This window comes from Pyxicephalus adspersus, chromosome 12 (genome assembly GCF_032062135.1).
Source record: "Pyxicephalus adspersus chromosome 12, UCB_Pads_2.0, whole genome shotgun sequence".
Lineage (NCBI taxonomy): Eukaryota > Metazoa > Chordata > Amphibia > Anura > Pyxicephalidae > Pyxicephalus > Pyxicephalus adspersus.
Window position 1 is genome coordinate 3,477,418 of NC_092869.1, and position 15,239 is coordinate 3,492,656.

Genomic DNA, 15,239 nt, shown 5'->3' on the forward strand with positions numbered 1-15,239 from the left:
GGGCACAAATGCCCGTTAACACCCTCCAAAGGCTTGTGAAAAGCCTTCTTAGAGGGGTGGAAGAGGACCCAGATCCAAAACAATGGTCAAGGGGGAAGAGGGGCCAAATCCATATCAATGGTTATAGGTGGAGAGGGGCCAAGTGGATATCCATGGTTATTGGGGCACCGGAGGGGTCCATTGATGACCATGGAGAGGAAGAAGGGCCAAATGTGTATAAAGGGTCCTAGGGGATGCTTGCTCAATGAACAGGGGGGGGGGCAAATCCATCCCAACGGCCATGGTAGAGAAAGGGCCATCTCAAAGGCCATTGGTGGAGAAAGGGGGCCATCTCAAAGGCCATTGGTGGAGAAGAGGGGGCCATCTCAAAGGCCATTGGTGGAGAAAGGGGGCCATCTCAAAGGCCATTGGTGGAGAAGAGGGGGCCATCTCAAAGGCCATTGGTGGAGAAGAGGGGGCCATCTCAAAGGCCATTGGTGGAGAAAGGGGGCCATCTCAAAGGCCATTGGTGGAGAAGAGGGGGCCATCTCAAAGGCCATTGGTGGAGGATGCACCTCAGAATGCCCTCCTTTCCTTGTCCATACAGGAACGCTGTGACATGCCACTCCACACCATTTTCATTTCATTTTATTTGTTATTTCAGTTTTAAGAAAAAACAAAACCACCCTCAAACAATAGGAAACCTCCATTGATGACTGTAATGGAGGAAGAAAATGTTATAAACCAACCAAGGCATAAAAACACAGGAAAAAGACAATGAGGATCCATACAAAGCACTCGCATTGTACTTCCTATAGGAATATCTATAATCTGCTCCAAAACCTTTAATTTTACAGTTTAATGTAAGGCAGAATTAAAGAATGCAAACATTGCAACATCTGGTAAGAAAAAGGATTCTTAAATATGTTATTTTATCGTAAATACCTCAATGTTATCAGGAAATCCCAGTACAGCAGAGCTCAAACTAGGGGAAACAGGAGCAGCACAAAGAGCCAATCAGCAAAACATGCTGATAGGAGAGGAGAGAGCAGCAAGCCCACCACTGTACTGCTTCTCCTTACCATGTCCATTCTCAGGACATGACCTGTATTTGAAAGTGAAACAGCAGCAGAGGAAAAAGAAGGCAGCAGGGTTTCCTGTCCTATTAGACAGGGCTGTACTGTGTAAACGTGCCAACCGTTTGCCTGGAGTTTAGCTTTATGGAAACCTGTGTTAGGAATACAGAGGGCGGCATTGCAGACCACCTGAATGAGAGCCAGGGAACCGGCGTTTCATAATTCAAAGATCTGGTAAGGGACACAGGGACATTTTTTTTGGGGGGGGTGTAATTTACAATACGGAGCTCAGTTGTTTCCAGTGAAGGGTACAGAAAAGGTTGCCGGCCATTATGTGCACCAAGACCACATGGATGGAATGCAGGTTGGAGTGTAAAGAGGCGGCCATCTGCAGGGAGGATCATAGAAGTCACAACAATACCAACAGCACCCCCTGGTGGCAGCTCCTAAATACTTCATTCAGATTTGAAAATTTCTGTAGGCTACATTTTAGCATGGCGGTACAGAATGTGCCCAGCTTGGCACACTGTCCTTTTTTTAGACAAGACTCTAGTTTGCCTAATCTTGTGTCCCCTGGACAGGAAGTGAGGACAGTGATTTAAACCAGAGGTTCTACACCTATCCAAAAAACAGGTTTTGGCCTAACATGGTAGAAGCACAACAACAAAAAGTCTTGATATACAATCAAAGGAGAAGCAATATAGTTGGGGGTTTGGAATTACAGTTATTTGATTAAAATAAGAGTCTATTGTCATTTATTAAAGCGGAACCAAAGTCACCTCCTCTGTAGAGCTGGCGGCTTCTTCTCGGCCATCTTGATAGGCTAGGCAGGAATGACAAAACCCCCGCACATGTGCACAGAATTTCATTGGTTCCCAACACGGGGGTATGCTGGGATCATACACTGAGCTGTGCACATTATGAACAGGCAGGAAAGTTGGTTTTATTGCAAAAGAGCCATAGCCCCTCCGCTTCTGCAATAAAAATCCTGCCTGTTTCTAAGTTTTTAGATTTAGTTCCGCTTTAATATTGCTATCAGTCAACAAGGCAAAGCCCACAATTGGTCCTTACTTTCCCCGAGTCGTTCAGCAGTGCAATCCCATCTGCAGACAGGGGAGGGGGCAACACCTGGTCAGCTACTTAATTTGCAAACAATTAAATTGTCCGAGTCTGTCCAGTGTGGCTCTTTACATAAAAAAAGAAAAAAAGCAGCATGGGCATCGCTACCCAACCAGTGTAAGAGGCAGAGGGCAGTCCTCCCAATCATTAGGGGGCGACAGAGTCTCTAATAAGCCGCCGATCCAGAGTCTTCTGTGCTGGTGAATAAAATGTCTGCCTTGGCGTTGATGAAATAGGTGGCACAAAAGGAGATGATGAGGACAGCCAAGCCTGTGAGCAACGTAATTATCTGTGGGAAAAGAAAAAAAGAGGGCAGAGGCTGAAAAAATACAAATCCTTAATAATAAAGCTGCAAGTTTTATTTTCACTTATAATGGAGAATTCCCTTTCAGAATTTATTTTGCTGCTGCTCATATCACCCCTACTATGCCAGCCCCTTCATTTACAATGCCATCACTGTGGCAAGCCCACCATGTCTACTGCCCTTATCAACACCATCCCAGCCACGAATACCCTCCTGCCCCCACTACCACATGCCAGCCCCCCAACATTTAAACCCCTCCTATTCCCATTATGGCAGTGTTGCCCCTTTAATTGCCTCCACTGTGCCTGTCATACTCCCAGACAATGCTATGTTAAACCCCCCACTTTTAGAATCACTATGCCAGCTATGGCCCCTGCTCCCACCCCCAGCCTTCCTCTTTCCTTCCATCACCATGCCAGCCATAGCCATGCCCACAACTATGAATTCAGTGTTCAACCTAAGCAATTTTTTAAGCTGCGTGGGAAGAAATTGTAGGCAGATGGCTGCCCCTGTATTGTGACCCAACTCCAAAAACAGCGGGGTGGTTACTGAAAAGTGTCGGGTGGTATGCCCAGCTAAAAGGGGCTGGGTAAAACACTGGAATTGCCCCACAGTAAAAAGGGCAAGACAAAAATATTCTCACCTCCAACTCCTGGCTAGGGATGAGGAATATTCGGGCCTTGATCTCCTTCCATCGGCTTTCTGTCCATGTGGAGTATTCTGTAGAACCCCAGTCATTCAAATCATTGGCGGGAGACTCTGCAAAGTGGTTGTGCATGGTGCTTCGGATGCAAAATGGCTCCCGGGATGTAGTGTTGCCAGTGAGGGGGCCCTGGACCCAGATATAATCATAGAGCTGTAAATGGATAAAAAAAAGAGGAAAAGAAAAAAAAAAACGCACATTAACCAGACATTCCAATCTGGTGAGGGGAAATTTTTTACCTCTGCTCCTATTATCTGCACCTCGCTGCTGCTAGCTAATGGACCTTGGTATCCATGGTAGGGCAGGAACACAGGCTGGGGGGCTAGTAAATTAGGTAAGCTTTATTTGCATGAGCTCTATATGACTTGCTGAAGCTTCAAATGCAAGAAGCTCACAGTGTGCAGTGATATCAGAGGAAGCAATTAGGAGAATAATCCTCAACAACTACGCAAGACTGAAGCGAAGGCTGGAGGTCAGACTTAATGAAAGGAAGGTTAGAAGGGAAGATTTAGGTGGTGGGGTTACCTTTTTTTCAGGATGAGATCGGGGTTAGGGCTTGAAGTGGGGTTGGATTACCATTGTTGAATTCAATGGATCCCAACTTACTTCTTTCTTCGAGTCCGGGGCCTTGTCCGGGTTCTGGCACTCCTCCTTAGTAAAGTTCACTACCTGTCCGGTGATATTGGCGAGGACAGACATTAGGAGGCGCGTAGGGATGGTGGGTGGCCGCTTGTTGCCATTCTGGGAGGCCGTCACATAATATTGAGGCTGCTTGTTTTCTGCAAAGGAAAAAAAAAGTTGACAAAGAAGATACAGATTAATAAATAGCCAGGTGATACAAAAAGCTGTAAAACCCAACTATGATTTATTAAAGACCCATAAGGTTGCATAAGGAAAACCAGAAAATGTTCATAAAAATGTCCTGTGGTTTAATCAGAAGCCAGAAATGTTTTTTTTTTTTTTTTTTTTTAACAAAAAGAAAGAAAAATCAGCATGGCTTCCATGAATGCGAGCATTCTGTGTACTTTGCGGGTCATGTGGTAGGCTTGCTAGGATCACACATGGACTGATCATGTGACTGCAGAATTAGAACTTCTCATCTGGGTCTCGGGAAGGCTCAACATGTACCTATAGCACTATAGCATTCAACCCTTCCATGTAGGATAGGGGAAAGCTGCCCTGAAGTGCAAGAATCTGAAACCCACATGAGTTTCTATACTAATAAACAGTATTTATATAGCACCAACATATTACACAGCACTGTACATTAAATAGGGGGTGCAAATGACAGACAGATACAGACAGTGACACAGGAGGAGGCGAGGACCCAGCCCAGAACAGCGTACGATCTAGGAGGAGGGAGGAATTGACACAAAGGAGGCTTTCTATAGAAAAGGAATGTAAGATCTATGTTATGAACTGAAATGAAGGGAGTAAAGCATGGTGGTCTTACCCAAAGCATCTTTCCAATCCGGCCTGCTAATGGACTGAAACCAGCTGTTATTGGACTTCACTAGAAACCCATAGAGCATTCGAGTCACCTGCAGACATACAGATAATGAGCCAAATACGGTGTTAATAAAAAAAAATATACTCTGATGTAAACTGTACACAAAATGAATTGATTTTTAGCCTTCAGCAGTCCCTAACTGACTACGAATGTGAACTTGTGCAAAGCCCTGATGAAGGGGAGATGATCCAACCCCCTGAAACTTGTTGGTTTTGTGTACAATTTTCCTTTAAGTTTTATGTAAGTGGACTAATGTGGGCTTGCTTCTACATTAGGCAAATCTGCTTGCAGAGATTAGTACGGTTCTGACTATACTTCCGGGCCACTTATATTTATGTGCTGCAGGTTCTATAGCACTGTGGCTATCTTTCTGCAAGAAGAAAGGTTCGGCCATTCACAAAAAGCCCAGAGCTGTGTGTTATATGCATTGCCCAGACATATGAAGTAGGAGGAGACATGCATCTCTTACATCTGAGCAGCCTCAAAATACAAGAAGAAAATCTGCAGGATAGGATGTTGCTTTTGAGCTAAAGGAATGTTTAACTTCTTTACATCTGATAGGTTTATTTTGCCGGAAGGAGAAATTCCACACCCAGCTCTGACAACAGATAACTAAATGCCACAGGTACCTCTACTACATTAATGGCCATGAGGAGAGATGACATATGTTACCGTGTGGGGATCTGCTTTAATATCCACAGTGTCGTTTCCTCCTGCCAGCTGGTATAAAGTTTTGGCCAGCAACGTGGCAACTTCTGAAAGAGCCTGTAATAAAGATAAATATTAGATTTACCAAAATGAACTGACCAGAGTAACAAAGAGCAGATCAGGAATGCAATATGAGAGTTGTCATTGATAAATTTGTAGGTGAAAGTAACAGCCCTGAGAATTTGGCTTCACTACTTAAAAAAGAATCTGGAAGCAGTCAGTGAAATCTCCAGATATCTTATAGCAGGGGTGTAAAACTCCAATACACAGAGGACCAAAATTAAAACATTAGACAAAGTAGCGGGCCAACCTTGAAATGTATTGACAAAATTGAGGAAGTTTTTCCTTCTCATTAGATATAAAACCTTTTCATATGGAAACAAGGTTTTACTTCATATTCAATCTGGAACAAGCCTATAATAGAGAAAGAGGCATAAGAATTTTTAAAAAATTTTATTTAGGAAATAATCTTGTTCCTTTTTCTCTGTAGCCTTCGGAGTTAAATTTCAATGGCAACTTTTTTGCACAGGCTAACAAGAATATTAACAATTTTCTTCTATGAAAATCCAACCATTCAAGTCCATGGAAAAGTACAGCTGAGGGCGAGTGCTAGAAATGTCAGACGCGGCCAATGCGGGGCTGGAACTCTCTCTTCATTAAAATTCCTGGCATTACTTCCGTCTATAAAGCAGTCCAATGCGGGGCCACACATAGGCAGAGAGCCCGCTGGTCTATAGATGTGTGATGCCGGGAACTGAAGGAGTGGCACTATTTCAATGCAGTGGGGGGCCAGTTGCAGTTTATAGTTAGGATTCCTTTGGGGCCCAAAAAAAAAGGACGCTAGGAGACAGATTTGGCCCTCGGGACAGAGTTTTGACACCCCTGCCTTATAGTAACAAATTTATTCCAAGCCAGTGCTTTATTCCTTTGCCCGCTTTTACTGCCATCTTTGTCACCAGGACAGGAAGTGAGGGTGAAGATTCCCAGAGGGGGTAACAAAAACTAAATGGGTTTCTAAACCCCAAGTATAAAAATAGTTTGGGCTGGAAATATTAGTGACACTTTCTTGTCTTGACAACAAGGGTATTTGGGTGTCTTTCCTAACCTGGGCTGTTTCTGTAACATATTCCAGGGCTTCCTCCTGGGGCAGTCCGCTAGGATACTCCATCTTGATTGTCTCTGCTGTGTCATACATGCTGTTATAATACCTGAGAAGAGCCAACACATGTAAATATAAAGAATAAATAAAAAACACTATTGCACACAGTGTTCTCAATTGTTCTTTCCTTTAGGCAAGGGCTAAGTTTATTGATACTAACCTTAAACCGGAGGTCAGGGGTTGAGAGGACTTCTTATTTTAGTGATAAATGGCAAAAGTGACACCTGAAATCTTGGTCAGTAAGAAGTATATGTAAGTAAGTGGCAATCAAAGGAATATATGACCTCCTAGTATGGTGATCAGTGAGAAGCATGACACCTTACATTGGAAATCATTGGGATACATGAATCCTTAGTTTGGTATTGTGTGAGATGACCTCTTACACTGGTAGTTAATATGAGAAGAGTACTTTAAGAATGGTGGGCATTGGAAGAAATATCCTATTGGCAGTTAGGGAAGGTTGCAAACCATTTAAACTAAGTGTGGAGTGATAAAGGTGCCCTTGTTTGATTGGAGGTCATTGGCAAGCATGACCCCTTATATTGGTAGCTGTGAGATGTGCCCCATCCCCACTGACCTTACACTGGCTGCAAGATAACGATCCCCCAATACACAGATACTACTGATCCCCCAACAACAGCTCAAGAAAGAGATGTTGGTGCTGGAACTATGCAGGCAATTCACCACTACCCAATGCTCAACAAGCTCCTAACTTTCCACAGAACCTTAGTTCAGAAAGTTCCTATAGAGGCTGAAAAATAACTCACTTATTGTGGTACGCGTCCTTGTGGTCAGTAAGAACCACCCCAGGGATTTTCTGAGCCCTTAAGAAACGCTGAAAAGATGCTGGCGGAAGAGCTTGAGACTGTTCCACCTCCTCAACAGTCACATTGGCTCCCTTACTCGCTGCCTTCAGAATCCTGATCATATCCTGTACCTGTGGAAGAAGAGGGACATCAAGTATTTCAGTATGCCTTTTACCGGACAGGAATCACATCACCCACTATGACCCCCATAGAAAATATTTTATCCCCCAATAAATACCTCCGTGTTCACGGTCTCGTTTGCTCGAGAGAGGGGATCACTGTGAATCCACAGGACAGAGTTGTTTCTTAGTGCCACCTGCAGGACAAAAGAAAATATTACTCACTGGCGGCTCTACAGTTTTGAGAATTTATGAGTATTCTATTTCTACTGAAGTACCTGGCTGATTTCAACAAATGAGTGAATGTTGTTCAAGCGTACGGGAAACCGTCCCTTCTGCATGTCGTACACCATCCGTGAGCTGCCAATATAATCAAACACTTCCTGCAGGGACACAAAGAGGATACACAAAGACCTAACAGTTATTTAAAGCAAATACTTTTCTCTAGCTTTGAATAGCCTGGGAAAGTTTTGAAGCCTTTCTGTCCCCACTGAGGAGATTCACCCTCAGTGAATCTCCTCAGTAACAGAAAGTGAATCTTAACCTTTTAAATTTCCTGTTGCTTTGCCCTCCATTGAGAGCCAAACACAGATTCCCTTTATGTCAAAGGCCCAAAACAGTTTTTGAAGCCCATTTACTTATCTGAACCCTATGCCACCTAGGTTTCTTAAACCTTAAAAGGAGCCTGGCAATGGCTGGGGCTCCCGGTCTAGTTCTGGCCCTAGGTACCAGAGAACACAATGGGAGCTTGAGAAGTCTCAAAACTGAAAGTAGACCTGGTACATTGCCAAGCGGCTAGTCATTTAGAGCAGTGGTGCCTAATCCCCGGGCTGCAGACCGGTGCCAGTCAGTGGCTGGTGAGTCAGGGGCTGCAAATGACAGGAGGCAAAAGCAGCGGGAGTACTGCCGGCCCTCCTTACACTGCTCTAAACTTAGTGACCGTGTGATAGCAGGAGCACAGCGGAAGCGTGGGCGGCTCTCCTCACACCGCTTACACAGAAGCTTTTGAGAATGGCAGAGCAATGTATGTAAGGCTTACACTTTCATGCCATTCCCAGCTGCTCTGCCACCTGACGGCACACCAACCCTCTTACACTATTCTGTTATTCCCAGCTAATGTGCTGACAGGAGGCCGAGCTGCTAAAAACAGCAGAGTAGTGTAAGCTGTACATATACCGGGCTGCGGCAAAATTTTATTTGGCGTTTTCAGGCCCTGCTGTCTTAAAGGTTGGACATAGTGATGGACATAGTTGATCCAGAGGAAGGCAAAAAAAAACCCTGGTACAGTTTTCTCCAACATAGGATAAATATTTCTTCCTGAACAGGTAATCGGATGTTCCCTGGATCAACAATCTCGGTTATCCTTACTTTAATGCTTTACATAGGTTCATGTATGAAATGATATTCAGACAACTAGATTACTCAGGAGGCAGAATATCACATATGAAAGCAGAGGATTGTAGCACTCAATCGGAGCCCTACTTTTAGTGATTTGGTTGAATGGCAGTCACTTTCCTCCAATACAGAACGATATACCATGAACCAAACAATTCTTACCCCCTGGAAGAAGGTGAACATAATGTTTCTAGGCAATGACTGAGTATCTTTGACTTTATGGAGAGCTTCTGCTGCAGCCAGCTGAGTGACCAGGGCAGAGACGGTGCCCTCGGCGGCCGGAGCCAGGTTCCAAAAAAACGAGCGGCTGTCCACCTGTTAAGAACATAAAGAAAAGAAAAACATTTATTTCTGGCCACACAAAACGTCCGTATTACGAGCAATGTTTCTGAACTTACTCTGACGGCTGACATGACAACTTGTTCCTCTGGAGGAATTGTTCCTGAAATGTTGGTCGGCTTCAGTAGGCTCCAGATATTGTAATCGGCAAGTGAGTCGCAAACAACTTCTAAAGAACAGAGGTGAGGTCAGTGCACAAAGTCCATCCAAGATTTCCACATCATTCTTACAGATCCACTAGAGGGAAAATTCAGGACTACATTGGCAGTAAGGCTCTCTTTGCACTCTAACGTTCGTTTTTGTCTAGGGTACCACTAACCAAGCAGTTTTACTTCCCTTATCCCTTACAGGTTTTTCTCCTTGTGCAGCCCCAGCATTTTCTCTTTGGTCTTCCATAAATAACAGGCACTCCGATATCATCATGTACAACGCAGGTCTAGCAGCCCTGCAATGTAAGTGAGAATGCAGAGAACCCACCCACAACCCGGAACATTGATGGGAATAAAAAAAACAATACTACCAGGGGTGTGAGGCATAAGGAAAGTAAAAATGGCAGCCTAGACAACTTAACCCTTTAAAGAGAACAACACTACAAGATTTTCTCCGGCACTACAGGCACTCTTTAAAGCAGCCAAAAATAGGCACAAAGAGAAGTTACTAGTGAATAGCCTATTAAATTTTGCTGCAATACTTACCTACAAACCAAAAGCCCTATAGAGACATCCAATAGTTGACTGTGGTTGGAAATGGTTTCCAGTGACAGATGAACAAAGAGCAATGTACACACAGCACCATTCTGTTCTATGAAGAGCGGAAGGACAAGCGAGCAGCACCTTGGTCTGCTCTTCTCCATTAAAATGCACAGCAGTCGTTCCTGATTATTATTACACAGTATCTATATAGCGCCGACATAATTTGCAGTGCTGTACAAAATCCATAGTCATGTCACTAGCTGTCCATCAAAGGGTCTCACAATCTAATGTCCCTCCCACCCTACATAGTGATTTGTTAATTGTATTTATGTATGTTATTCTTTAATACAGACCAAAGTAAATTTTGGGGGGGAAGCCAAATAAACTAACTGCATGTTATTGCAATGTGGGAGGAAAGTGGGGTATCCAGAGGAAACCCACACAAACACTGGGAAAACCTGTAAACTCCATGCAGATAGTGTCCTGGCTAAAATTCAAACCTGGGACCCAGTGCTCCAAAGGCCAGTGTGCTAAGCACTGAGCCACTATGCTGCCCATGTCAGAGGAATCTCACCCGAGACGAGACGTAAGAACCATTTGACCTGCGTATAGATAAAGATCCTGCAACCAACCCCCATTCTCATGCAGTCCAGCTTTCAGCCACTATATATTCATAGTCTTATGGCTAGTATGTTCAACCCACTTCCCTTTGAGCCCAGTTCAGAACATAAACCACCTCAGGTCTCCTTACCAGGATTTATGCTGAAAGACATCTGGATGGAGTTCCGCCTCATGCAGGTGGCAGAACTAGTGACAGCATGCATGTGGGACAACAGCTGCATGGCGCAGAGGGGGTAATGCGGTTTACTGTCATTCCCAGGTATATTGTGATCTCTGTAACACTGCAAAGGAAAGATGGAGAGAAGTTAGAAATGCGCCAGGAACTAATAACAATGGTAAATCTGTTTCTGAAGCTCTGAATTTTAACAGCTGAACTTTATACAAGGACATGATTCAGATCTGCCAAGGTCACTCACCTTATTTTTTTCTACTGAAGTTAATCAGAAAAGTTTGGTCACAGATACAAAAGTTTATGAATGGAGCTCACCTGTTTAATAACCTCTGTCTCATTCTCGCTTTGGAGCAGGAAGATGGGAAAGCTAAAATCCTCATATGAGAATCCAGTACCCAGGGGGTTCCACACAGTTCCATTGCAGTGTGCGTACTGTGAGCCGCGTTCGCTGGTGTAAAGCCCTGACAATCAAGAACAAACAGTGTAACAGCAGTCGACCCGCACTAAAACCGGCTTCTTACGAAGGCCAAGTTCAAGGCCACCTAACAAATACATGTAAAGGTCAAAAAGATTAGTTACAAAGTGAAAAAGTCCCGATAGCCCTCACACCAAGTTAGGTATACTCATCCATCTATGCTTAATCACAGCCTCCTGTCTCTGTAAGAAGCTTCACACTGGTGCTGTAATACAGTGGGGCTTCCAGTAGGGGGAGAAGTATATGTGACCTACACCAAGCAGCAGGAATGCCCATTCTGTAAGAATGGGCATTGCGAGGCCGGCTGAGTTGCATGCAGACCACCATAGGTAACAGCCTAGGTTTCCAATGACAAAAGACTGAAAGATGAATGAATGAGTGATGCACATACAGCAACGATCTGCTCCATGTGTTTCCCTGATGCTATGGGGCTAGGGTGCGGGGTGAACGACAGAGCAGCACTCTGCTCTCCCCCTACACTTCCATTACGATCATTTGTGAATCGAACAGGATGGATCCGTGAACGCCAAGCACTGTGCACACTCCAGATTCTCTCAGCCCTGAGGCACTTTTCGGACAAGAATAATCTGATGTGTGTATGTAGCCTAATACTCCACAAAATATAAGAACCGATATCCAGTGAAAGAAAGTGATGGGCCAGGGACACACTATCTGGAAAGGGGAAGGGGGGGATTAGATAAAGTGGAGCCATGAGATAAGATTGCTTTATTTGATTTGATGTGTTTAATGTATATTGGACCTGATTTATTAAAGCTCTCCAAGACTAGCAAATAAAGATCTAAACCAATAATAAAATCTGTTACCAACCCATAGAAAGTAATTTTAAGGAAACCCATTGCAGGTTTGCTGGATGACGCAGGTACTCCTATGATAATCCCTCTTCTCCAGTCTTTAGGAGCTTTAATAAATCGGGCTCATTGTGAGAAGCTGGCAAGGAGTTTGTAAACCTCTGCAAGACTAAAGGGATGGCTGGAAGGCAGATTTATTACTAAAGACTTACCAAAGCCATCACTGGGGCATTTTACATCCAAGGAAAAGCCCTCTGCAGGTGGTGGTTTGGTGTAACTGACGGCTATGCCAGAGACACGCGAGCTGTCCTTCAGTTTCTGGAGAATGGCCCTGCAAAGGAAAGAAAGAACTTTGACTCCAGCCAGTAGAGGTTTGCTGTATTATATATTATTCCTTAGATTGGATGAACTTCCGGTCTCCTAACTGATTGACACTTACTTGTTAAATAAGCTGCCTTCAAGCAGCACCACATAGGGAGGTGTAGGGCCCGTCTCAAGTACCCAGGTCAGATCATCTTCCTTCTCCACCAAATGGATCACACCAGTGTCACCGTTCCTGGAAGCTGAAACACAGTTATAGGTCACACAACATGGCCAATACATTATACCGGTGTCACCATTCCTGGAAGCTAAAACACAGTGATGCATCACACAGGATGGCCAATACATTGTACAGCAGTCTACTGTGTTTCCCCGAAAATAAGACACTGTGTTATATTTATTTTTCCTCAAGAAGACACAATATGGCTTATTTTCAAGGGATGTCTTAATTTTAATAAGTATGGTACAACAATCTACATTTATTCTACATCCCCTGGTGTTTGTGAGGGGTGGGAGAGACCCACAGACTGTTGCTGGTTGGTGCTGGGAGAGAGACCCACAGTGCTGAGTAAAACGGCAGCCACAGCTTTACTTCTTCCCCCTGAGAACACACAATACCTAAAACAGAGCGTCCTGCTCCTCACTTCACTGAGGAGACTTTTACTTTCACTTTCTATCCTCGCTCTATGCCTCAGCTTGCAGCAGTCACAGAATGACACGCCTATCACTATGTCTTTTTTTCGGGGTATGGCTCATATTACGCAAATGTGTATCCTGCTACGGCTTATTTTATGAGTATGTCCTTTTTTCGGGGAAACCTGGTAGTAATTTAATGAGATATTGTCCTGATATTGAAGGGTCACCGATTCCACAATGGCAACACAGATCAGTGTTGAACCCAGAAATATTTTTAAGCCGGGTGGTAAGAAATTGTAGGGGAGTGGTGGCCCTGTATTGGGATCCAATTTATCAGTAACCACCCAAAAACAGCTGGGTGGTGCGCCCAGCTATAGAAGCACTGCAGATCATCCAGCAACAAAACAAGGAGGACACCAAATGCATATTGGGGACTGCAATGATAACATCATTCTGCCTTTTGACTGAGGATTTTGTCACTGCCTCTGTGCTTAGGTTGATGTAACCCCAACCTGGAAGAACATTTAGCTTGCTAAAGTATGTCAAAAATTGCTGTGATTTTTTTCCCCTAGTCAAATCTCAGTGCTGCTAATATCGGACAGTCACCTCCTGCCCACATAATCCAAGGCTGCACTCCATATTATCTGATGGTGACAGCAGTGGGCAATATCAGTATTCTACCCAGAAATGTTTTAAGCTGGGTGGGAAGAAGCTGTAGGCAGGTGGTTCCCCTTCAAAAAATAAAAAACAGCTGGGTGGTTACTGAAAAATGCTGGGTGGTGCGCACGGCTAGATCACTGCAATTATTATTACACATTATTTATATAGCGCCAACATATTACACAGCGCTGTACAAAGTCTATAGTCATGTCACTAACTGTCCCTCAAAGGGGCTCACAATCTAATGTCCTTACTGTAGTCATATGTCTTTAACACAGTCTAAGGCCGATTATTGGGGAAGCCAATTAACCTAACTGCATGTTTTTGGAATGTGGAAGGAAACCCACACAAACATGGGGAGAACCTGCAAACTCCATGCAGATATTGTCCCGGCCAACATTGGAACCTGGGACCTAGTGCTGTAAAGGTCAGAGCAATTACCTCTGAGCCACCGTGCTGCCCTATCTATGTAATGTGCTAAAGCAGCCACCAGTATTCTCCAATGGAAGTCTATATTGCAGCGTGACAACCCAGGAGCAGAATTGGTGACCAGAACAAAGCGTTATCACCCTATAACAGGAAGAGCCTGAACAAGGACCCCCAAAGCAGGATTACCAAGTGAAAATGTTTACTTCACATGAAATGGTAGACAAAAGGTTCAGAAGAAGGAGGTTACATTGAGAAGTTCTTACACTGGCAGCCGATTTGGTGGGTAGCATTGAGGAGTCGGACACATGGAGCCGTGCTGTTCAGAGGGATATAGATCTTCCTCTCCACTGAATTCCCTTGGCACAGACCTGCAAAATACATCAAAAGCATAAAAAAAACAATAAAATAATCCTATTTGTTTTAAATCTAAAAGCTTCAATCATTACTCTTGTACTCAAAACATGCATTCAATTATTGCACACATACACCTTCTAGGCTTTGAAGATTTGCATCTCTTTAATGCCTGTGGCTACAATTCACGCTCAGATTATATGTTTTTATTTGTAGCCACCCCATTGTGCTGTACAGCACTAGGACTACAAATGTCACCACCTATATCCATGATATGCAATGCAAGGAATCATGGGACATGTAGTTTCCTTTATTACAGATCTCGCTACTGCCCTCTAGTGTTCAGCCAGAAACAATAAAATCACTATCAGACTCTACACTAATTGCATAAACACTTCATGGGGGGTTTTATGGGGGTCTCATCAATAAATTCCACCTATGTCCACATAGTGCCGCTAAAAATAACATTTTATTTATGAATATTACACCCTGTCAGGGTTTATCTGACGGGTTGTATTGTTGTGAGTGACCTGTCCCCACCCAGCTAGGCCTCGAGGGAACCAGCAAGCAAACAGAGCTCACCCAGGCCAGGACCCCCAGCCCTAATTGACCTCGGAAGTCTCCCTCACCTGTTAACAAAACCAAACCGAGCCCCAGCCACACTCCGACACCCGCCGTCATTTTCCAATCTCTCAGACTTCCTCTCAAGGATCAGGACTGTTTCACTTCCGCCAACATTTGCTTCAACTTCCGCCAGTACTTGTTTCCACTTCCGCCAGGACTAGGGTTTGTTAACTGGGCGGAGCTAGAGGAAAACTGACGTGTGGGCGTAACGGGAGAGCCTATCTAGGATGTG

At 44.2% G+C, this 15,239-nt stretch overlaps 1 protein-coding gene across 2 annotated transcripts; it reads right to left on the reverse strand.

Moving 5' to 3' along the window:
- Positions 1-611: 611 nt before the first annotated feature.
- NCSTN (nicastrin) lies at positions 612-15,135 on the reverse strand. Of its 2 annotated transcripts, none has more exons than XM_072428633.1 (17): positions 15,013-15,135; positions 14,296-14,400; positions 12,426-12,549; positions 12,199-12,317; positions 11,018-11,163; positions 10,661-10,811; positions 9,277-9,383; positions 9,041-9,193; positions 7,762-7,866; positions 7,603-7,680; positions 7,326-7,495; positions 6,505-6,607; positions 5,364-5,456; positions 4,635-4,722; positions 3,788-3,960; positions 3,122-3,334; positions 612-2,463 (listed from the first exon to the last, which is right to left on the reverse strand). In XM_072428633.1, the coding sequence occupies exons 1-17, from the start codon at positions 15,062-15,064 to the stop codon at positions 2,341-2,343; spliced, it is 2,103 nt and encodes a 700-aa protein (XP_072284734.1). In that variant the 5' UTR covers positions 15,065-15,135; the 3' UTR covers positions 612-2,340. The 2 variants fall into 2 exon arrangements, with proteins under 2 accessions (XP_072284734.1, XP_072284733.1); XM_072428632.1 differs by having other exon boundaries at positions 9,277-9,386.
- Positions 15,136-15,239: the final 104 nt, after the last annotated feature.